Source organism: Channa argus, chromosome 1 (genome assembly GCF_033026475.1).
Source record: "Channa argus isolate prfri chromosome 1, Channa argus male v1.0, whole genome shotgun sequence".
Taxonomy (NCBI): Eukaryota; Metazoa; Chordata; class Actinopteri; order Anabantiformes; family Channidae; genus Channa; species Channa argus.
Window position 1 is genome coordinate 10,240,971 of NC_090197.1, and position 24,054 is coordinate 10,265,024.

General features: G+C 41.0%; 2 protein-coding genes across 11 annotated transcripts in view; one reads left to right on the plus strand and one right to left on the minus strand.

Annotated features, from left to right (window-relative positions):
- Positions 1-1,976, minus strand: part of LOC137122598 (claspin) — a 13,079-nt gene extending 11,103 nt beyond the window's left edge. The window contains exons 1-3 of one of the 2 annotated variants that reach the window (XM_067496132.1): positions 729-1,976; positions 182-212; positions 1-55 (exon numbers count right to left, since the gene is read on the minus strand). The exon at positions 1-55 is cut by the window's left edge and continues 63 nt beyond it. Coding sequence is in view for 1 of the 2 variants with exons in the window: in XM_067496123.1 (XP_067352224.1) it covers positions 1-55; positions 729-755 (82 nt within the window). In the remaining variant the exon portion in view is untranslated. The remainder of the gene's footprint in view (positions 56-181; positions 213-728) is intronic. The other variant, XM_067496123.1, reaches the window with a different exon arrangement.
- A 21-nt stretch (positions 1,977-1,997) lies between these two features.
- On the plus strand, positions 1,998-23,497 carry ago4 (argonaute RISC component 4). Of its 9 annotated transcripts, none has more exons than XM_067496183.1 (19): positions 1,998-2,169; positions 7,842-8,013; positions 8,226-8,346; positions 9,178-9,359; positions 10,177-10,313; positions 11,486-11,620; positions 12,355-12,442; positions 12,615-12,762; positions 12,885-13,004; positions 13,154-13,315; positions 15,327-15,475; positions 16,327-16,511; positions 16,662-16,821; positions 16,945-17,116; positions 17,232-17,375; positions 17,654-17,788; positions 17,879-17,980; positions 18,491-18,690; positions 19,447-23,497. In XM_067496183.1, the coding sequence occupies exons 1-19, from the start codon at positions 2,151-2,153 to the stop codon at positions 19,553-19,555; spliced, it is 2,640 nt and encodes an 879-aa protein (XP_067352284.1). In that variant the 5' UTR covers positions 1,998-2,150; the 3' UTR covers positions 19,556-23,497. The 9 variants fall into 9 exon arrangements, with proteins under 9 accessions (XP_067352284.1, XP_067352301.1, XP_067352293.1 ...); XM_067496200.1 differs by having other exon boundaries at positions 13,154-13,282; positions 15,342-15,475; XM_067496192.1 differs by having other exon boundaries at positions 1,999-2,169; positions 15,342-15,475.
- The last annotated feature ends 557 nt before the right edge of the window (positions 23,498-24,054 follow it).

Sequence of the window (24,054 nt, forward strand, 5' to 3'; positions counted from 1 at the left end):
CGCTGTCTGAATCACTCTCTGCTGCAGTTTGGGCCACAACTGGGACCTCCTCAGTCTAGGCAGAAAAAACATTCATATCTGTAGTATTTGATTATTAAAACCATGAGGCTCCACATCAAATGGTATATATTGTGTCTTTGGTCAAAGCCAGACTATTAATTATTATTTAAACTGTACTTACGAACAATGAATACCAGAGTTATAGGACGTGTCTATATTTGTCAAAAACAAAAGAAAAAGAGTAGCTTCTAAGATTGATTGTGTGACTTCAGTCACCCAAATGGCTGTTACATTACATTCGTGGCGCGTAGCAATAAACCAAAGAATGAGCACAAGCTGGCTAGCGACATGGCTTCCTTTCCATGTTTCCAGCTAGCTAGCCTGAGGTATCCAACTACATCACAAGTTACTGATTTATGTAAGGGATGCTCTGGATTGCATCCCACTTATATCTATGGCTTTAATAGCAGCCAAAACTAAAACGTCGTACAATCATGCACTGATTGACGGGCTCAAGTCACGTCAATAATCAAGCAAAGGCTGGCTAAAACAATGCTAACCAGCTAGCTAACTGGCTACCGCTAAAAATGACAGCCAATACTAAACAGCTTTGATCTAGGAACATTTTAAATGTTTCCAGTGTTGTACTATCGGGGACGCATATGTCAGTCTAATAATGTCAAAATAAATACATTTGATAAGCAAACTGGCTTTTGATATTCCCGCACCTGTTGTTGAGACAAAAGTAGGCTCATATTTGTCCGCCGGTAGTTTACGCTCTTTCGTCAATGAGTCAAGGCTTCGTCGTATCTCAGGAGCCACAACAGACGTCGATAAGTAAATGTCTGCGTGGCAAAGACTATTTTAGACTTTTTTTTAGAGCACATTAAGAAAACGTAGAGCCCGGGTTCTTGCTCTTCCTCCCGCCTGTTCCACCGAATAGAATTTTCAATGTTTCGCGCGTCCTAACAGCTGGCCCGCAGTTTTTTCGTCACCGAGGTGTCAATTGTCAAGTTCTTGCTTGTCATTGGTCCGTTTAGGAACCTTTGTATCCGCCCCCTCTGATGAGTTAGCCACGTACCAACCTAATTTAAAGACCGGGAATGCGCGGCCGGGCGGGGATGAGGAAAGAGGAAGAAACGTCCAACGGAATAACATGTCAACTGCATTTGTCTTTCTTGTTCTAAATGTACGGAACTTAAAAACTACTAATGTGTGAGTAAATCCTGTGGTTATAAGGGTTTAAAGGGATGCAAACTTTGGAGTTGGTTGTTGTAGTCAGTTTTTAAATGTTTTTTTTTATCATTTTTGGGGTTTGCACATAATTATTGTTCGAATATATATATTATAATAGTTAATTATTGAAAATAATTTCCAATTTATTTCCAATAGAAATGCAGTCCGTTGTTAATGTGCATGTCTAGATTTACTGTATATTATATGGACTGCATATTTACCACAGATTAGTACAATGGACACAGATATTTAACATTCAAAAAAGCCAATTATTTATTAAAGTACATATCAAAGGCTATAAAGTACTTAAAAATTGTTCCGTGTCGGCCATAATACTAAAATGCTTCAGACATATTATTGGACATTATTTTTGGTGAATATTTTCTTAAATAATAATTATTTAAATTAAATAAGTAGGTACTGTACTAAATTTACTTTTACCGGGTTTATTTCTTGAATTCTTTCTACTAGTAACTCAGTCCGTTTTTTTTTTAAACTTAAAGTAAATGAAAAGCAATTACTTAGTACTTCATTTTAAGTAAAGGATTTGAAATGGTACCTGTAGTAGCGTACTTTTCAGACGAGCACTTTTACCTAAGTGTATGGACGTCTGTAACGATCCCGCAGCTACCCACTTTCCCCGCAACATATAATGATTGCCAGTGCGGCGCAGGAAATTACGCAGGCGCACAACGAATCCCGTGGCTTCTATCTGGCGCATGCGCTGTTACAAATCGTCAGAAGCAGCAGCCGCGGTAGCTCAGTTCAGTCAGTCCAGCCAGGCGTCATCCACGCATTTATCTATATTCTCTTTTCTTATATTAGTCACATTAAGCTTCGCGATACCGCCCCCAATTTCAGTGTCGGTACGGAGCCGCCAGGCCGGGACAGAGACGGAGAGAGAGGCCTCGGCCATGGAAGCCCTCGGACCCGGTAAGACTTTTGTTATTTCAGGAGCGAGTGGAGGAGAGAGCGAGCCGTGTGCGAGGAGCGGTTGCGCAAATACGTCGCTTCACTGGGGGCCGCGGCTGCAGCGAGGCCTCGACGCGCTGACGGGAAAACAAACCGAGGCCCAGCCCGAGTGTGTGTGTATGTGTGGCTTTATTTACATCGAGCGGAAGGACGGGTTCGTTGTTTGTACTGAACGAGTTGTTTTGGTTTTTTTTTCGGCGGCTGTCCACCCGCGCGAGTTTATTTATCTGAAGCACGCTCGTCTCGTCGTGTCGGGGCTGGCATTGTGTGAGTGGGGATTTAACTAGGACCTTCCTTCCTCCTTCCTTCCGCGTCGTAGTGTGTTTACGTTGATGTTTATTCACGGTGTGGTTCCCTGTGGTCCCATTATTACGACCCATTTCTGCTACGAGACCACACAGTTCGTCGAAATATGTCCAAAAAATCGCGCCTGGGTGAAATTCCTTTTCCTTTTAAAGCATTCGAATTTGCCATCGCCATCAGGAACAGTGTGTCTCTTCGGGCTGCCCCCGTCCAAGATGACAGCGGTGGGTGGAAAAACAAAATGAATGCCAATAAAACACATGCTACAGTCGTCAAATGAACAGACGTGCGCGTTTTGTGCCTTCTAATGAAATGTTTTATTATGAAATGCTGTCAGTGGTTTACGCGCCTCTCCTTGGGCTGCAGCCATGCGCCCGTGGGAGCACAGTAGGGATGGATGGCGCTATTATCGATCAGATCTGCAGGCCAGCTACATAGTATCCATCGCCTATATAATAACAAAGGCACTTATTTTGCAGCGGTGCAGTGGTTTGGCAGAGGAGAGGAGGCCACACACCTGTACACCCTTTGATACAACGAGTCTTTTGTCATAACATGCAAAATATGTTTGTCCCCGTTAGAGGCAAATTGTTCGTTTTCTGGACCAGTTCAATGCATTTTGCAGCGCAAACGTTTTTTTTTGTTTGTTTTGCTATAGAAAAGAAATGTTTGTTTTTGTCTTGACTGGCTTTGTGTCCGCACACATCTGTAAAATAAATGTGTTGGCACTAGATACACGCAAATGTAATATTTTAGGGCGCATTTGGCGTTATTACACTATAAAGGATTTATATTTAACGCATGCATGTCGCTATGTGAGGGTCCAGGGGAATGTTTGTGCACATGTGTGAATTCATTGTAGCACAACATCTTTTCTAATTACAGCAGCAGCTGCACTTCAAAATTCAAGTCTTACCTTTTTGGATTTACACCAGATGGTAAATAATCCTACCTAAAATGGTGTTTTTAATACACGTTTATCTTGCAAAGTGGAGTATGAATGCAGTTTGTCATTTGAAATAACTATATGGGTTTTGTGCCCAGGCAAAAGGCAGACCTGTTACACATGCATTTCCAGCAGTTTTGATAAGTAATATAGACTTTGCAGAACTGAAACTGATCTAGTTGATCAACAAGGCAGATTCTAAGTGTCATTTTTGCAGGTTTTCACTTATGGTCCACTTGAGTGCCTTTGCTAGCCTTTTTTACACGTTTATATCTTTAGTGCATTAGTGGTAGTTCAGCTCTGACAATGCCGACGTGGTGTTTGGTTAAATTAGGAAGTTGGATGATGTGTAGTTGTGAAGATTGCACCACAACTGGATTCCGTGACTCAACAATAGACCCTGCTCTGCTTTAGTTGTAGCACATTTCTTCAGAAACATACATTATTGAGGGGGTTTTATATAATGTGGCTAGAATTTGCTTGGCCACTGAATGTTAGATGTAATGATGCATGGTATGTGTCTGGTGTGTCTGCAGCTGGTTATATCTGGATTTAGTTATTTATTTATTTTATTTTTCCCCCCCAAATTTTCAACTGGAGGTGTGGTATCAATGTCCAGATACACAATGACACAAATACAAATTTGGCATAAATGCATGACTTGTTTCAGGGAAGATGTGATAGGAGGTAAGAAGATCAGTTGCAAGGATGAGAAATTCTTGATTATCCCAGTATATGTAAAGTTACACCTTTTATATAAACATAAAGGTGTAACTACAATCTTGTAATATTTGGGACAGTCAGATGTATGAGCTGTTCCATGTAGTTGGTTTACGAATTGCTTTAGAAAACTGTGAACAGTGCTTCCTTTTTTTTAAGTGTCTGAACTCACCATATTTCCAGATTGTCAATGATATCGGGACTGTCTACAGTCCACTGTGGTACTGTAATCCAGGTGACCTGCAGGTGTAGGCGTCAGCTCGCTCGCTCCCTGCTCAGTGTGTTTTGCCTCTGAGTCATCAACAGGCCAGGCAGCCATCCTCGTGCTTATCTTAAGCCCAGCTGGCTCTTTGCTTGATCACAATGTTGTTACAGGGACACACATGCCATTAGTAGGCTCCACAGTGCATGAGTAGCAGATCCAGCTCAGCAAATGTGAGTTTTCTGCATGCAGTTGAATGCTTTTTCAAACAGTGGAGAGAAATGTGCGTAGTAAGACAGGCAGGCGATAATCTTGGTACCACGTTGTGTTCTCTTAAAACATGTCAGTGGTCAAATTGGATCCAGAGCTGAAAGATGCACATGGACTACATAAGAAGCCTCAAGTGCATCTGTCATTTTCTGTGCTTGGAAAAGCTAATTTCACTGCCTCTGTGACTCCCAAGTAGATGCAACTCTGTCTTTGAGACAATGTCTCCCTAGAAGCTGAAGCGTAATTTATGAAGCAAGATCACTTGATGGATTGCTTAAACCAAGCCCACCTTTATCAAGTCTGCAGGGTGGTCTGTGATGTCTGACTCAGTTTAAATCTTATTTTGATGAGTTATCCTGTTGGACAAATAATGCACTTTATGCCTCCTGATGGGACATACAAAATGCATAATTAGCTTTTGACATGTACATAGTTATACAGACTTGTTAAATAAACATGAAACTATAGCATGTGTGACATTCAGGGAGGAATTAATTTAATCCTTTTTGTTTTGTTTTTTAAACATTGATATGTCTTCTGTGTATTTTGACATTAAAGTTGTACTCTCTGTTGGGTGGCCTCCACGGTCATAGCATATTAATCCTGAGTCAGTTTTCTCCTGATGGTGAATTTTTTATGACTACTTGTCTGTGCCCATCTTTTACCCATGAAAGGTTCTGTCCAGGTTGGGGCTCTTTCATTTGCATGAATGTAAGCCAGGCTCTCTGGAGCAACACAAAATACTAAAAGGACACGTTCTCCCCAAAAATTGCTCCAGTTCATTACTGGCGTACAGAATACTAGTTGACTTTTAAAGCAAAGAGGTGCCAAACGATCTTTGGTTGAAGCTTCATGCATGAGTACAATTTAAAAAAAAATGTGAAAAACGATTGGATGTTTTATATATAATATAAGTTTAAAGCCTGAATCTCTTAATTTGAAGTCCTCATAGGTGGTAAGTAAGTGGTTTGTAGAGCAATGATGGGTTCAGGCATTTTATGCTGAGAGAGAGAGAGAGAGAGAGACGCACACACATTTCTAAGCATGGTAGTGTGGCAGCTGAGGATGCTATATATAGGTACCACTCTTTTTGGTGAAAGTGTGAGAGGAAGACTCCGTGTGCTTCACAAACGGAGTAAACTCCTCTGTATATGTACCTGTACATCCACTTAGCAGAAAACTAGAAACCTGTGTACAGTATCATACAGTTCACCACACTGCGCCTGCAGAGCTTTGAGTCCTGGGAGCATTGCATTTACACTTAAGAAGCTATTGAAGCTTTAAAAATTAATGTACCCAAGTTTTACTATTTTCTCTCGCCTGCTTCGAGAAACAATGTTAGTTATAAAATGTTTTGTTACTGATTTATACACCTATGAGTTAGATCTGATACAGCTGTTGATTTAACTAACTCTGCTAGAGAGTATTAAAAAATAATAAATTCCAGGCTGTATCAGCCCAACTGGGACACTTTTTATGGTGAAACTGGTATTAAAATGTTTTTTATGTGGTGTTCCAAAGCTCATAAATATCATTTTGGAAGCTGTAAATGCAATAGCGCACTTTTTATTGTGTTCATTTTTGTTTTGGTCCACTCCACTATATAGAACAACTATAGAACGACAAACGTTATATAAACACATTTTCCTGCATGTTTGGCTTTACATCCACACTATGAACACAAACCACCAAAATGGAGGGAAAATGTTCCTGTCCCACATGACTATTGCAGTGCACTTACAATGTAGCGTGCACATGAGGCATAATGCAGAGCTAAATGCACAGTGTTCAGCTGGCCAGTTTGCAGCATAGCGTGCAACACTTGTTGCCATCAGTAACAGGCCACTTGGACAGAAAGGGGTGAATCATCATCATTTTTAGTCAAGTCGTGACAAAGAATAGCAGCCACGTAACGATTGGCTTCTTATTTGAGGTTGTATCATAAACGGGACGATTAACAAAAAACTGAATGCTGTTACAGTCAAGCTAATGGTTTTTGGGATGCAGGAGGAGTGGGCAGCAGGGAGGGAGCACGGGACCTGATTTGGGGCCCAGGCTATGTGAGAGCAACTTGGGGAAGTGTGTTTTCAGGAAGCGCTGGGAGGGTCCTGATTGTCCATGCTCTCGCGCTTCACTTGCTAACTGGAGCGTGTGGGTGCACGGAGTTCAAGAGGACCCCCACAGTCCCCTGGCTGTTGGTTGACAAAAGCATTAAGCAGCCACCTCAGTACCACCAATGCTGTATTATGTTAGCTTTTATTCCATATACATTTTTATTCTTGACTATTTGTTCAGTTTTTTTTTTCCATTTTGCAGATATTCTTGTACGTTTTGACACTCTATCTCCCTCCTGCCATATTAATGTATAAGATGTGAATTGTCTTTTAGTTGACTACAGCTAGATACGACCTGAGCTTCATGTTTGCTGGTTTTAAGTAATAAAGCTTTTATTACCTTATTTACCTCTGGCATCTGCAGCTTTTAATGGTATAGTCTAAGACTCCCATGCACCACACCTTTGTTCCATATCATCATCAGATATGTGTGGCCTGTACTGCATGTAACGGTAATCCCAGACCCCCTCAGTGTGGCACCCCCTCCATATGGCCCTGCTGCTGTCTGTCTGAGAGGAGGTCGGTCTTTGTCTCAATGTGAGGGGTGGGTGCCCTGTGTGTCTGGGTGGAGCAGTGGGGCGGGCTGAAGGATAATTGGAGGTCATTGTTTTGTCAGCCTCTTGTTGACCCGTGTAGGTCAGGGGCCAGATTTACCGAACAATCAAGGCGTGTATGAGCGCCTCTTGGCCTGTAAGGGCCATTTCAGTGCATTCAAGCAGGTACCACTGATTGCATTGTTTTCAACAAGCTTGGGGTTATGCAGCGTAAATTCATCTTTCAAATTTCACATTTAATGAAGCGATAAGCCTACACTCATTGTCCACAACTTCCAGAATTATTCTCAATCTGTGTTTAATTTTAAACGTAGCCATTTGTGTTTCTGTTCTACATATTTTACCGGGCAATAATATACTGGCTGGAAGGTAAAGAACTAATGTATGTGTTCACCATCTGAAGTAACTGGTATTGTTATCATTAGGTACTAATTGGCAATATCAAATGCAAGAACCCTATCACAGTGGTAATTGTGTAGAGAATCAGCAACTTAAAGTGTAATAATCTTCTTTGTTCTCTCCAGGCCCGCCTGCCCCTACGTCTCTGTTTCAGCCTCCACGGCGTCCCGGCCTTGGCACGGTGGGTAAACCCATCCGGCTCCTTGCCAACCACTTCCAGGTTCAGATTCCCAAGATTGATGTCTATCACTATGATATCGACATCAAACCTGAGAAACGGCCTCGGAGGGTCAACAGGTAAATCATCACCACAAGGTCTGAGCATAAATGCCACATGGAAAATTACTTTTCCTAAAACTATCTTCACATCTAACTAGTCTTTCACATGAATAGACAAAATAGGATTAATTTAATCGTTTTCTTAATTGCATGAGTATTTTTATTGTCGCCATAAAGAAGTTAGTGGTACAGTGCTTTGTGTGTCTACATGCTTTCCCTCTGTCTTCCAGGGAGGTGGTGGACACGATGGTGCGGCACTTCAAGATGCAGATCTTTGGAGACAGACAGCCTGGATATGATGGGAAGAGAAACATGTACACGGCACATCCACTGCCAATAGGGAGAGACCGGGTTGGTATTGCACCTGACCCTTGTGTCATCAACACAAACACAGATTCTTAAGCGCTATCTCTAGTTTTTCCTGTGCACCATCAAGTGATTTGCTCACATCCTATGAATGAAGTGGCAGGCATGCAAAATATTCAAGTGTGTTAGGTTGAGCTGAAAAACAAGATATTTGTTGGTTTGAGTGGAAGCTTGCCAGCTTGAATGACACTTAATTCTTATTTATTTTTTTTATTTTTTTGATTAACCTGTCCAGTTTGTTGCATTGTGTAAGCGTAATTTCCGCGTGGTGTCATTGTTTTTTTTTTTGTTGTTGTTGTTTGTTTTTTGTTTAATTTATTTTTTATTAAAGTCATTTTAAATGCTTTGTTTTATTTAGATTTATGCAAATGGTAAGAGATGTCTGTATTTTAGCTACTTCATTATGAGCAGGGGATACTTGCATTAGAGAAATTGAAAAAACTCAAACAAAACCCTTACTGTGTACATGTTTTGAAGCTTAAGTATTATTTGATTAGACTTCAGCGGAGTTGTTCCTTAATGTGACATTTACATTGAGTTATTTAGCAGACGCTTTTATCCAAAGCAACTTACAAGTGAGGTACAAGGCAAGCAAAAATCACAGACATAATGTTCTGTGTCCTGCTTCTACAAAATGAGATTTATGACTTATGACCGTTTGGCTTCTTGTTTGAACCTTTTGATTCTGTGGACACCCACATGTTTTAGCAGACATATTTCATTTATGTCTGCTGTACCACTAGGTATTGTCTCACTCCCTGTGACCTAGTCCTCAGTCATTTTATCTTTTGTTTTCCTTCCTCTCTTCATCTTTAGGTGGACCTGGAGGTGACTCTGCCAGGCGAGGGGAAGGATCAGACGTTCAAGGTGTCTTTGCAGTGGGTGTCTGTGGTCAGTCTTCAGATGCTACTAGAAGCCCTGTCGGGTCATCTTAACGAGGTCCCGGAAGACTCCGTTCAGGCTCTGGATGTCATCACACGGCATCTGCCTTCCATGAGGTACAGTTAGTCATCAGTCTCTCCTTCCCAAACACATACACATCATCTGCACCTTTTATATGTGTTGACAGTTTATTACTGTTTGTGTTTTCTCTATTAATTTCCTGTGCGATGCATCTTATCAAAACTATCACACTAAATTGGATATTTAGTTAAATTTTTGCTTTTGTTTTTTTACAGGGATTTATTTTCAGGGAACATACTCTATCAGCGGCTTTTCTTAAACTGAAATACACAGTGTTGCTTTTGATAGTTGTGCTCAATCCCAGATAACTGTTCTGAAATTGAGTATACTTTTTCTGTGCATATGGTTCAAATAATACACTCCTGACAAATATTGAACATTTGTTAGATTTGATTTTATGAATATTTGGCTACTTTGAGTGGGCTCCATGTCCTCAGGTATACCCGTTTAAAAAACCAACCAAAAAAAAACCCCAACCCTTTTTACCTTTAGACTGTTGAACTCGCAGGATAAACCTAAAGGACAAAAAACTGTTAAACCTTTTGATTAAGATTAGGACACATTAGTGTTTTCAGAGCTTCTATTAACTCCTACAAAACTAATTTGCTTGATAAATTTGATTCATTACCTTAATATTACTGTTGATAGGTTAGGAATTTGGACAGTTCCACCTCCGATGTAGAAATTATTACAGCAATCTCAGTTTGACGTTTTAGTTTTATAACCTATAACCAGAACTATATCTTAATTCTGAGCCATAGTTTTAATTAAAAAATACAGTTGGTTGTTCGTAACATTAACTGTTCAATTTGAATGTATCTTTAGTAATTAATCTTCTGATTGTGCACAAAGGTACACTCCAGTGGGGCGTTCGTTTTTCTCCCCTCCGGAGGGCTATTATCATCCTCTTGGTGGAGGCAGAGAGGTGTGGTTTGGTTTCCATCAGTCTGTCCGTCCTGCCATGTGGAACATGATGCTCAACATCGATGGTAAGAAGTGAGCAGAGCTGATTTGCTCTGGCTGTGATTTTTAAATTTGTTTGGAGTCGGTGTTCCCCACAGGGTTTTATGACACTGTGGTGAGTGTACCTCAAACCCTTAAGGTGGCCCAGGGCCATGCTCCCTGCAAGAATAACTTGGAAATCTGAAAGTTAAGTGCACCAGTCAGATGGATTTTTGAGAGCAAAATTAAGATGCCAGATGTATGAACTGTGTGCTCTTGTAAACAAGGTTGCGCTATTTAAACAATCTGTTTACTTTTATTTGTGGGGCAACTGATGTGCCTAAAGAAAAACTATTAGTTATTTTTATGCATCCTGAATCCATGACTTATGAGTTGTTTTAATACAGTAGTATAATTAATATTTCTATCAAAAGTTCTTAGTATTAATAGAAAACATTTAACTAGCAGCTGATAGGATAGATGGGGTTTGCACTAGAACTAAAACGGTTTACTCTAAATATTGAGTGGAGTGATGCACCTTGCCTCATAAAGGATCTTTGTCTTACGAACAGCAGTGCCATGCTGAATCCCTGTACTGACTTGCAGAGAGCGTGGATACAAACAATGGTCAGTTTTTCCTCTCATCAGCCATAGCCCCCACTTGGTCATTGTAACAGGAAAATAAATGCACAGTGCTTTTGCAAAACAATCCAGAAAATAACAGCCAAATCTTACTCCTGCTGCAAGAAAACCTCATCTAGCAAGACTCAGAATTGGTCAGTCTAATACATTCTTTACAGGCTTCTGAAATTTAAACGTCAATATTTGACATAGCATTTGGCACTCAATCTAGTTCCTAGATCTATTTACTGCAGAGATCATTGAGATGTCCACTTTGCAGCAAGACCAAATTACTGTGTCAGGGATTTATTAGCATGTAAAGAACACCTGAACCTGTGTTCATGAAGTGCTAACAAGACTGATGTGTGTCAAATTGAGGAGACACCGTTGCTCATTTGTAAAGATGTTAAATGGTCGGTAGCCATTATTAAATGCCTGAATTAATTCATTCTTCATGTCACGGCTGCATCCCCACTCCCAGCGCTTATGGTCTTGGAGAAGCTCTTCCTGATGAGAAATGTTTTTTGTTTTGTTTTGTTTTTTTATCAATTACCTTGCTTCTAGTATTTCTTTACGGGGCTGATCTTTTATCCCACAGTGTCAGCCACTGCTTTCTACCGTGCTCAGCCTGTGATAGAGTTCATGTGTGAGGTGCTCGATATACAGAACATCAACGAACAGACCAAACCACTGACTGACTCGCAGCGTGTCAAATTCACCAAGGAAATAAGAGGTGAGTGTTCATTACTAGCAAACAGTCAGTCATCACGCAACTTATGAATTTAAAACGCCACATGAGAGACCGGAATTAACAGACCTGCATGCATTATACACACAACCACAACCTCTGGATACACAGTGAATCAGAGATTACATGTAGGTGTGGAGCTGCAAGGCACATGTAGGTTTGCTTTTATGCAGTCGAACTACACCCACTCCCGACATAATTCTTTTGTGTTCACACTGAATATACACACACTGCTCAGTCTACACTGATGCTGAACACTTGTTTTTAACCTCAGGGGAACAAGAGACAATGTTTCTTCCTTTGAACAGAAACAAGGAAGCTTCAAATGAGAAGATCCTCGCAAGCATTTATACAAGATCTCCTACATAAAAGCATTAGTGTTCATAAAAGTTAATGATACTTCAAGCTACACTGGTCTCTTTGTTTCCACTATTGTTGTTGTTACTGCACAGTGAGTCACCAAACAACCTTGCCCAAACTAATGGCATTTTTAAAGATTTGTTCAACTTTTGAAGAGCGTGTGAAATTTCAGTTGCATATTTTCTAAGGCAGGCACTTGTAAACAGTCTTCATTCTCCTTTTAGGTTTGTTTAACAAAGTTGTATCAAATGTCTGAAAGGGAGACCTGTCGGTATACATTTGAATGTTGTACCATACCAGTAGATAATCGCTAATTTTAACTTAACCCTGATTTTTTTTTTTTTGTTGTTGTTTAACAGGCTTGAAAGTTGAGGTAACACACTGTGGACAGATGAAGAGGAAGTATCGTGTATGTAACGTCACACGCCGACCTGCCAGCCACCAAACGTAAGTGCCATACCTGCACTTAACAGGCATCACATCAACATCCACAATAATGTTTAAAGTAATATACAACGTTAAAAACACTGTCAGGCCTCCATAAATGTGCAATGTATGCAATTTAAGGTTTTGCTCTCAAAACTCATGGACTTGAACCACATTTTCCATTTACCCGCAGGTTTCCCTTGCAGCTTGAGAATGGCCAAGCCATGGAGTGCACAGTAGCTCAATATTTCAAGCAGAAGTACAATCTGCAGCTCAAATATCCACATTTACCCTGTCTGCAAGTAGGGCAAGAACAGAAGCACACCTATCTTCCCCTTGAGGTGAAAGAATGTATAGGCGTTTGACAAAATTGTGTGCAACCTTCTCCAATTTGAGTTCTCCACATTTTTACCTCTTATCTGATTGGATTATTTTAATCAAACATTTTATTCCTGCTGTATAGGTCTGTAACATAGTAGCAGGCCAGCGCTGTATCAAGAAACTGACGGATAACCAAACGTCCACCATGATCAAAGCCACAGCTCGCTCAGCCCCCGACAGACAGGAAGAGATCAGCAGACTGGTGAGCGGTGTTTTCCTCAGAAGGGTGGAAATAAGAAAATAAGAAAAGCAGCTGGCATTTGGCGTATTTTTATCTAAGTGTTTGCAGTTCTGCGGCTGTAACAAAACTGTTGTTGGTTAGGTCTCATTGCATTTCTGTATGTATTGCAGGTCAAAAGCAACAGCATGGTCGGGGGCCCGGACCCTTATCTGAAGGAATTTGGCATTGTCGTGCACAATGACATGACAGAAGTAACAGGGCGTGTCCTCCCAGCGCCCATGCTGCAGTATGGGGGCCGGGTGAGTACAGACACAGGGCGGGACTGTGGCAGGGTGAGTACTGGGCAGGGGCACAAGCCTGATGGGAATGAGAAGGGTGGGGGTGGGTGGCATCAGAGTGAATGCTGGGACATGGGGAAGATCCAGGTTTGCAAAGGTCAGTCTGAAAATTAATAATTGGATACTTTTATCATTTATAAGCTATATTAACACAAGAATATTCAGAATGATTTTAAAAGGGTGAGATTGATGCATAGATTTGGGCTGAACACAATAGCCATTACTTGCAAGTGTTACGTTTAATTCAGCTGCTGACTAGATGTCAAATTCAGTTGTTTAATATGTGGACCTGTAAGACCTGGAACTTACCTCCTGTAATAATAATCCTGTGGTTCATTTCAGCAGTCTGTTTAGTGTGTTTACATGCACTTTCACTTTAATGACAAGTTTTAAGTATTTTAAAGTAAAAGTACACAAAGATTGCACAAAGATTCAATAGTGTCAGTACGTGGAATAAAGGACACGAGGAACAAGTGACTGCAGACTGCTGCGATACACCCACCGAATCTCAAATCAGCCAGTTGAGAACTAGATTATATAAACTAGTGCATGCTGAAGAGAAGTGTACATTTTATTTTTCCTGCAGACAATGTAACTGGGAAACATTTATGAGCTGACTCATTTTGCTTCCTGGTTATAAGCTGATAAAAGGCTGAATGAGGTTCAAGGATTGTGTTTAATGTAAAAAAATAGATGTGTTGTTGATGGGATGACGAGAAGACTCTCAGCCACCAAGCGTCAAGTAAAATCTGGCTTGTAAAGTCTGTGAAAAGAATTTGGATCTATATTTGAAAACGAAAGGGTTAAACTAAATACTACAGGGCCTGAAATAAAGCACTTCATTTCATGGCAGTGCTTAATGATTCTGCTAAGATGAGATGAAATTTTAATGATCCCTGTGGGGAAATTGGTTCAGTCAATTGGCTGGGCTTCCATAGTTGTTCCTCACAGCATAAAAGTAGATTGTTTGGGGGGGAAATGCACCCATATGTACCAGTGCCAACCTTAATTCCCATTATCTGTTCTCTGAACTGTAAATTGGTTAATTTACTAAAGATCCTATCATGACACATTGTCTTTGTTTTTTTAAACAATGTCTTTGAAAATGTAGCTACTTGCCTGCTGGGATATCGAGTCTAATCGGCTTCCAGTGAAATCCCCTTATATTGAAACTGAAAGCTTTTCCCATTTCTGTGAGCACACTTGGTATGAATGAAATACACACACTGCTCCTTTTTTTTCACTTGCATGTTGATGTTGGTGCGCACACACTCCCTGATGAGACGGTGCACAACATGAGAGATGGGGAAAGGCTGCAGTTTTTCCTTGTGCAACATGCCCTGTGGAGTTTTACTTTTCATATTGCTGACAACAGTTTATTTGGTAGTTTTACATTCTGAAACTTTGATCATGGTACAGACTTGTAATGAGTTGAAGAAACTTCTCGGCACACTCCTCTAAAGGAGGTAATCATGACTACTTGTTTTATAGAATGAAGGCTCTTAATGGACTTTGGCAAATCTTATTAACTTAGGTGAAAGCCTCTGCCCTTTGAATTTGTATGCACGACCACACTCTATCTTGCAGCACAAACTTAATGTCTTTTTAAGTAGATACAGTTCTCTTGTTTGCAGTTTCTCACAGCTCCTGATATGAAAAGAAACTTAAAAAAAAAAACTAGGATATTTGGGGCAGTAACAAACTGAACCTTTCTCTTTGGACAAACCTCACGCTGCTTAGCTCAATTTATGTCTGGTGCCAAATGCATTTTTATGCCAGGGCAGAAACTTAAATTTTGTACCAAATCCATTGAATCCATCTCTATACAGCAGGGGCCCTTTGATTATGTTTACTTGATTTGTGCCAAGTGTATGGGGGCTGTAAATAATGTGGGAGGGCTTTTAAATGTATTATGTTTGTAAATGTAGGGAAACTCTAACTGTGGGTTGTGCTTTAGTACCTGTTGTATTGGCCTACTTAACCAGGGGGTTGACTAAGAGAGTAGGGACTCTCTCCGCAGAATAAAACCGTGGCCACGCCCAACCAGGGCGTGTGGGACATGAGAGGGAAACAGTTCTATGCCGGCATTGAGATCAAGGTCTGGGCTGTGGCCTGCTTTGCCCCACAGAAACAGTGCCGTGAGGACCTGCTCAAGTAAGTCATGCACGTCTATCATTTTGTTGTGAGACTTTTGTAAGAAATTAATTTTTCAAAACGGGGCCAGTGCAGATGAGACTCCTGATTCACAGTTGTAGTTCCCAAACCATTTAGCCCCTAGCACTTAATCTCCAGAATGATCCTTTTGCAAGACCAGCTGTTTGATATTTATGGTCCAGAGTGAAGGGTTTCAGCAAGAAAGATGTTTGTGAGACCAGTGATGTTGTACAGCTTAAACAGTGGCACTGAAGAAGAGACAGGGGGCAGTGCTTAAGATGTTGAGGTTCTCTTTGGGAGTGACGAGGATGGACAGGATCAGGAATGAAGACATCAGAGGGACAGCTCATGTTAGATGTTTTGGAAATAAAGTCAGAGGCCAGATAGAAGTGGTTTGGACATGTTCAGAGGAGAGACTGTGAGCATACCGGTAGAAGGATGCTGAGGTTGGAGCTGTCAGGCAGGAGGCCTAGAGGAAGACCAAAGAGATTCATGGATGTAGTGAAAGAAGACATGAGATTAGTTGGTGTGAGAGAAGAGGATGCAGAGGACAGGGTTAGATGGAGGCAGGTGATTCAATGTGGCGACTCCTGAAAGGGAACAGCTAAAAGGAGAAGTGGTGAAGACTCTCAGCAGGTTTTGGATGGATGGAGTTTATTTCATTTAATTTCTCCAAACTAATGTAATTCCTGTCAGATCCAACTCTACTGTGTTTAATGTTACCTTGCCCATGAACATGATTAATCTCATTAAATGTATAGTAAATGCATCCCAATCAGGGACTAAGTATCTAGATCTCTGAACACACTTGACCTACACTTACACCGCTGATATGTAATGCATCTCATTAGGAGCTTCACTGATCAGCTGCGAAAGATCTCCAAGGATGCTGGGATGCCCATTCAGGGCCAGCCATGTTTCTGTAAATACGCCCAAGGAGCTGACAGTGTGGAGCCCATGTTCAAACACCTCAAAATGTCTTATGTAGGACTGCAGCTTATTGTGGTCATCCTGCCTGGCAAAACTCCAGTTTATGGTAAGAAATTGAAATTCCTTATTTTGAATTTTATTTCGAAGAAAAGGCAGAATTTTTAAATAGGAGGATGGAAGAATGTGATGTGTAGGAATTCAATTTTTTTTATTCACTTTGACATGATTCTGTGAAAATAAACTTGCTCTTCTGTAGCTGAGGTGAAGCGGGTAGGTGACACCCTTCTGGGCATGGCCACCCAGTGTGTGCAGGTGAAGAATGTAGTGAAGACATCCCCACAGACTCTCTCCAACCTCTGCCTCAAGATCAACGCCAAGCTGGGAGGCATCAACAATGTCTTAGTGCCTCATCAGAGGTCAGCACCATTTAATTTGTTTTGTGGAACGATTATTAGCTTTGAATTTGTGGTTTGGTTAACTTGTGTGACTTGGAATCAAGTAGTAAAGACCCATCTGACCTTTTTCTGTTTGTGGTTCAGGCCTTCCGTGTTCCAGCAGCCAGTCATTTTCCTGGGTGCTGATGTAACACATCCTCCAGCAGGGGATGGGAAGAAGCCATCCATAGCGGCGGTGGTGGGCAGCATGGATGGCCACCCCAGCCGATACTGTGCCACAGTGCGAGTCCAGACATCTCGACAAGACATGTCCCAGGTAACCTCGGTCTCTGTGTGCTAAACGGTGAAAATGAGCTCAACTGTCAAACTGCTGTCTCCTGCACTTTTTCTTTTCTCCCTTTTGAGCCTAAACCAGATTATCGTCTCTCCAGGAGCAGCTCTTTAGCCAGGAAGTAATCCAAGACTTGACCAACATGGTGCGAGAGCTGCTCATTCAGTTCTACAAATCCACCCGTTTCAAGCCCACACGCATCATCTATTACCGTGGGGGCGTGTCTGAGGGACAGATGAAACAGGTGAGTGTTGTGTTCATACTTCCCTGCTCATCCTTGTCCTGTGTCAGTGAAATTTCTTTTATGTAAACACAAAGAGCAGCTGTCAGGAACTAAGCTAACTATAGTGAATATGTATATGTGCCATCCTCATTCCTTCCTTAGGTTTTCACTCTGTTAAGTGGCTTATGCTATTTACCATTTAGATTGTTGTAGTATAGTTAATTGACAACAGTACAGAAAAAGATTACATAAGATGCTTTTCAAGTATGCATCAACATTTCCCCCCCATTATATTTCAGGTTGCATGGCCGGAGCTGATAGCCATCCGGAAGGCATGTATCAGTCTGGAGGAGGATTACAGGCCGGGTATTACATACATCGTGGTCCAGAAGCGTCACCACACTCGGCTCTTCTGCTCTGATAAAGCTGAGAGGGTCTGTTTACAGCTCTGTTACAATGTGTAATATTTTGTCGGTATTGTTAAATACAATGCTTAACTGTAATTCATCTGACCACCCCTACAGGTTGGCAAGAGTGGCAATGTCCCCGCAGGAACCACAGTGGATAGCACCATCACACACCCGTCCGAGTTTGACTTCTACCTGTGCAGCCATGCTGGGATTCAGGTGACACATTCAGGCAGACACACCGTTTTACTGATAAAATTTCCACTTAAAAGTTACGTTTTGTTTTCTTTTTTTTTTTTTTTGTTTTTTTTTTTAGATGATGCAGGAACTTGAAAAGTCAAGGGGTAAAATACAAATTCTGGGTACATTCCATTATAAAAATGAAAATTTCAAATTTACAGCGGTGTTTCTTGGTGGTAACAGCAGTGATGACTCTCATGCTTTGCTCACATTGCAGCATTTGGTTCTGTTAAAAGAACTGCTCTCTTCCCTCCTTTACTGTCGAGCCTTAGGCTGCATGTTTATGAACCTCAAAGAATTAACCAGTTAGTAGATGGAGTGCATCTGCTCACCTGCTTCACGAAATTGATGTAAGATGTAAGACAGAGCTTGTGTCTTAAGCTAATGTTATTCTGAAAAGTAAATATAAGTTTGACCAGAAGAGCTTTGAAGGAATTGCAGGAAACGTTGCTGTTTTGATATTTACTGTCACCTTGTCTTTTCTCTCAGGGAACCAGTCGTCCCTCCCATTACCACGTCCTGTGGGATGACAATTGTTTCACAGCCGATGAACTGCAGCTTCTCACCTACCAGCTTTGCCACACCTATGTGCGCTGCACACGCTCTGTTTCCATCCCAGCGCCGGCTTACTACGCCAGGCTAGTGGCTTTCCGAGCCCGCTACCACCTGGTGGACAAAGACCACGACAGGTGAGGCTTTCCCGATCATCTGTTTTACTTCATGGTACATAATTAAAATCATGCTTGCCAGTACTGTGTTGGACCAAACCTATTGTGTAATGGCTTTTAAAACGTTTTCACAAACTGGCAATATTATTAAGTTCTTACAACATTAGACCAGTTTTGATGCAGTTTAGTGAGAAGACAGGTCTGCCTGTGTCTGTCACATTCCTGAATTTGCGTGTTTCTCACCCATCAAGTCATATACTGCGACAGTGATTGCAGGACATGTAGCTCCCTGGTGCACTTTACATTAACTTGCTGCTTGGTTTTTTCTTTTTATATATAACTGTGTCTTTTGTAGTGCGATAATTTTAGGTCTGTAGCAGCTGTTTTGTGGCTCATTGTCTTCCTATTAAGTGAGGATTTATTAAGCGTTAATCATTTTTTTTTGGCAGTTGGATAAATGACTGTAGAGCAGCAGAGAGGACACCAGCGAAGTATGAAATGATCCCTGGACATAAACAAATTGGAACCATAGTTTGAATATTAATCCACCTCATAACACTTAAGTTTTGACTGACAAAACCTCACTTGGTTTGGTACATTGTAAAGTTGCATTAGAGATTGTTGAAAAGGCTTTTTTTTTTTTTTTAAGATTGATCCTAGTGTGGTACCAAAGGGACGAACCACCTTTGTTTTCTTTTCAGCGCTTTATCTTCTGCATTTTGCTGTTGAAATATTAATTCAGACGAAGTCAAAATACATCCTGTCTTTGTCTTTCAGTGCTGAAGGCAGCCACGTTTCGGGCCAGAGTAACGGCCGGGACCCGCAGGCGTTGGCCAAGGCAGTTCAGATCCACTATGATACCCAGCACACCATGTACTTCGCCTGAGCTAGCAAGCACATCAGCCAGTCCATAAGCGGATTCCCTTTCTTTCTGTCTTTTTAGCTCTTATTTGCCAGTCTCTCCCTCCTTGTCCCATTTCCTTCCTTGTAGTCTGTCTCTTTCTCTTCATAGTCACTCTCTACATTTTCTGAATCTGCACCAAAGCGGCTCTTGGACAAGAGAACCTGCTGGGTCCCAATTTTCAGCAGGCTCTGTTTTATGGAACAATCTCCAACCAGCGTTCCCAATCAAGCCGCCTTTCTAACCAGCAATCCAGCACTGTGTGAACCCTGAGGGTTCTCGGTGCACAAAAGGAAAAAGAACACGAAAAAACAAAAACAAACCATACACACATACTACAAGTTGAGCCATTATTTTGAGTTTGTTTTTGTTTTTTCTATTTGAATGTCTGCACTCTTGTGTTTTAAGATACACTGAGCGAGGGAGTGGATTGGCACAATCCATGTCAGCGCAGCTCTTTAGCTCTTCCAGCTAAGCAGGACTCTTATCTACTTTTACCTCAAAGCCCCTTTGGGCAAAATCTGTCACAAGGTCTTGGGTTTATTGGGTGGTGGGGAGGGAACTCTATGTGAAAAGAGATGGATGGGAGTCGACCTTTTGAGAATAATTATATATTTTCCTTTTTATGAGCGTGTGTTTTAACCTTTTCTCCTTTACAGTCTTTTACAAGCGAGGTGACCTGTGTGTCCATGCCCATTATTACCCCCCATCTTTGCTGTGCGTGCGTGTTTGTTTGTTTGTTTGTTTGTGTGTGTGTGCGTGTGTGTAAGAAAGAGAATCTCTGTGTATATACATGTGTGTCTGTGTGTTTCATGGCAGGCCACTGAATTGTAAAGGGAAATCAAGGAGATAACTGCTGTAAATGCCTCAGATTTGTTTTTATATTCACCCATACAGTACATATAAGCATATATTTACATCTATAGAGCAACTTTGAGACATATGACTTAAACAGGCATCAGAGGCTGGTGTGGGTATTTGTAGCGGTCCTGGGTCACTTACTGATTGAAATGCTTTGATTTACATTTTGAACGCGTGCATTAGTCCGGTCATGCCACTGGATCAGCGGGATTGGCACCTTTTGGAAGCCAGCTGCTCCTCGGTGCCTAAAAACACCATTGAATCCCAGGAAAAAAGTAAGTTAATCCACTTCAAGTAGTAAGTGAACCCTGGTCTGAAGTGTAGCAGTAGTAACCTGTGGTCTGGGCTGTGACTGGCTCAGCATTGGGACCTGTTGAATGGCTGAAGGCATTAAACACAGTATGGTCTTATCGGTCTTTCTGTGTGGAAAAGGGGATCTTATTTTTCTTTGGACCTGATTACCTGAAAGATGTGTGATACAGCTGGGTGTTGTTGTTTTTTTCCTTTTTTTTTTTTTTTTTTTTTTTTTAAAGTAGTTTAAAGGCCGGAAATCAACAGTTTTTAGGTCTCCTTTGCCAATACTGGCCAACTCATTGCACTGACCCGGGATGCTAGGCGAGCAACAGAGGGCACTCTCAATCTCTTACCTTTATGCATTTATACATACGAATCAACAAAGCAGATTTGTAAGTTTAATATAAGATGTTTTGTGGATATCTTAAAAATTTAGAATTAGTAGTTTACCATTGATGTTGTTATCGTTGTCGTCGATGTTGTTACTATTGTGATGAAATTTTAAGGTTGGCAGCAAAGCCAGATATATTGTTACTAGTGTGACTTCAGGAATAGACTTCAGTTGCTGAGCTGCAGGTTGAGGGGCAGAGCATTGAATTGGAACTTTTGTAGCATTCTGGCTAAAGATGAATACAAGTAGGCCCCAGGATGGATGCATCCATGCTTCCTCAGTAGGTTCTGATTGATGGAATGATTGGCAGCAGGTTGGAGACATTGTGTAGCACTCCTACTGGTTAAACAGATCTGCTGCTGTGTTAACTAGGCTGGTGTTGGATCGATGGAGACAATCAGGGATTGAAATCAGAGCGAACTTAAGTGAGGGATTTTTAAAACCGGTTTGCGATAAGCAATGAGTTGAAATTTTAGACTTTTTAAAATGGTTTCTATTACTGTGTATTTGAAGTATACCCATCTTAAAGTCTACTATTTAACGGTGTTTGTTTCATATTTTTATGCATTTTTAACACTGGATTAAATGAATTGACATTGAGCATAAGCACTGCCCTTGGACGCACATACATTCAGCAAAAACGGTACCATGGAAACTGTAGTGGCATCAGTGATGGTGACAGTTGCACAAGTGGTGCCCCCTGGTGTTGTGGGGCAAATGTGGGACGGAGGGGTTTGTAGAAACAGTCGACGTTCACGCCTCATTGGGGGGGGACAGCTCAGTGAAAACCCTTTTGTAATAAACCACCCGTAAAGCAGCAGGTTTACTATGAATGTGTTTGAGCACCTGCCTATTGAAGGCGTGGGCGTTGGCATGGTCTGAGAGTAGAGCCCCAGGAAATGAGAAGGGGGGGGGGGGGGGGGGGATGAGGGAAGGTGTTGTCCAAGGATTGCATGCAATAAGTTTTACTCTGATTAAAGGGGGCAGATCAGTTTTTAAAACGTGCACTAGTTTAACCAAGCCAAGTGGGCTGTGATTGAATCTCTAATGGAGATGGGTTGAATTTTAAATTACAAAGCTTGACCATTAAACTCGAGGCCGACATTGGATCACTCCCTGTTTATAACACATTGCAAAGCAATATTAAACCAGTTCCAGTTTTCAGATGTGGATAAACAAAGCTATAATTCTACTCATTGTGGTTGTTGGTCTACTCGCTATTGTGTCTGTGTACTTTTATTTGTTTGTGTTTTATTTTAATTTTTTTTTTTGGTTCATTTTATTTGCTTGTATCAATCAGTGGGTATGTGCATTTGGTGAAATAGTTATGTAGGCTTTAGTCAATTTCCTTTTAAAGTAAAAAAAAAAAAACTGTAAACTGCTCGCCTGCATGCCAGATTATTGTCCTTTTTTAAAAAAAAAAATCCTTTTGGAATCATATTTATGAGAGAAAAAAATAATTGCTTTTCTTTTTGTTAAATGTTTATCAATTTAGTGGGACTGTTTTAGGCTAGCAATATTTGTTCAGTCTCTCAAAGATATATTTTAAAAATTCCTACACAAATGTCAGTAATGGGGGGGGGGGGTTACAAACGCTCTCCTGAGGTGAGGGGTTCTGGTTCTTTGCGTCGCGTTCAAATTCAAACGAGGTACTTTCTTCAAACGTGGACCCGTTAAAGACCGAAACCCCTCTCTTCTTTGCCAGGTAACTGTAGCGAGCATCCGTTTTTGTCTCCTCGTTCCTGGTTCGTACCAGTGTCCACGCCTTTTGGTGGAGGCTGTCCTGTCTCCATGGCAACTCTGCTGCCCCTCACAAATGCACTTCCTCTTTGTGAAGGGGTCCCTATGGCATCAAAGAGTGGGATTACCTCTTTTTAACCTTTTTGAAAAACGAGACCCAGAATTCTTTCTGTGCCCCAATAGAAAGAGAGCATGAATTATTTTTAAATTCCTCTCACTTTGATATATTGTTCTTAACAGATTTGTAATTTGACATTGTGTATTGTGTATCTTAATTTAATTTTCTTCTTTTGGTTCTTTTTTTTGGGGGGGGGGGGGGTTGTTTTAGCTCTATTTTTTTTTCTTTTTTTTCTGCTAGTGGTCTCTGAAGCTGTGTTGAAATGTTTAATAGCAATAGAATCATAGAATTGGAACGTTCCAATTCTGTGAATGGAACGTTGTGATCCTATGAATGAATGGAACCCTTATTGACCAGTTCTGAGCGTGGGGCATGATCAAACCCCGCCCCCAGCAGAAGGCCATTCATTTGCTGTTATTGCTATTATGTGACATGTTTAATTTTTTTTCTTTTCTTTAGCCTGCAGGGAATTCTTGTGTTAATGTGCAAAGTAATAAATTGGTATTTTATGCCTATAATCTAACTGGTGTGTTCTTGTCTTTTTTACTACTGTTGAAAAGGTGCTTATACACAAAGCTAGTCATCCCATTTACAGGTGTACATGCACTTTGTCACTAGATGGCATTCTTCACCACAGTAAAGGTCTCCTGATCACTCTGAAGTTAAACACTGATCTTCAAAGCACATTATGTTTGCTTACTGCAATTACAGACCTGTCCAGCAGACTACTGGGTCACAATGAGCCAGGTGGCAAAATTAAACGAACTTCCAACTCAGTGCAATTATACTTGCTTACATTACAAAATGCCACATTAAGCACCTTGTAAAATGTATTTAAAGCACAGGTATTGTATTAATTTAACTGATGTACCTGGGCATCAGTTCAATAGAGCTACTGATGTTAAGAAATGTTAAAAAACTCAGCTTGATACTGATGACGTGATCGTACAAGTCTAGTTCACACTGGTTCCACTCGTCTAAAATGTTTAGGCCAATGAGGGGAAAGACTTCAGAAACCTTTACATTTAGTAATTTTGCAGACGGTTTTACCCAAAGCGACTTACAAGTGAGGTACAAGGC

Coding starts and splice junctions, on each gene's coding strand:
- ago4 (XM_067496145.1), top strand. CDS start 2,621: ATGTCCAAAAAATCGCGCCTGGGTGAAATTCCTTTTCCTTTTAAAGCA. Junction 12,443..12,614: donor CGACCTGCCAGCCACCAAAC/GTAAGTGCCATA, acceptor ATTTACCCGCAG/GTTTCCCTTGCAGCTTGAGA. Junction 13,316..15,326: donor CAGGGCGGGACTGTGGCAGG/GTGAGTACTGGG, acceptor CTAAGAGAGTAG/GGACTCTCTCCGCAGAATAA.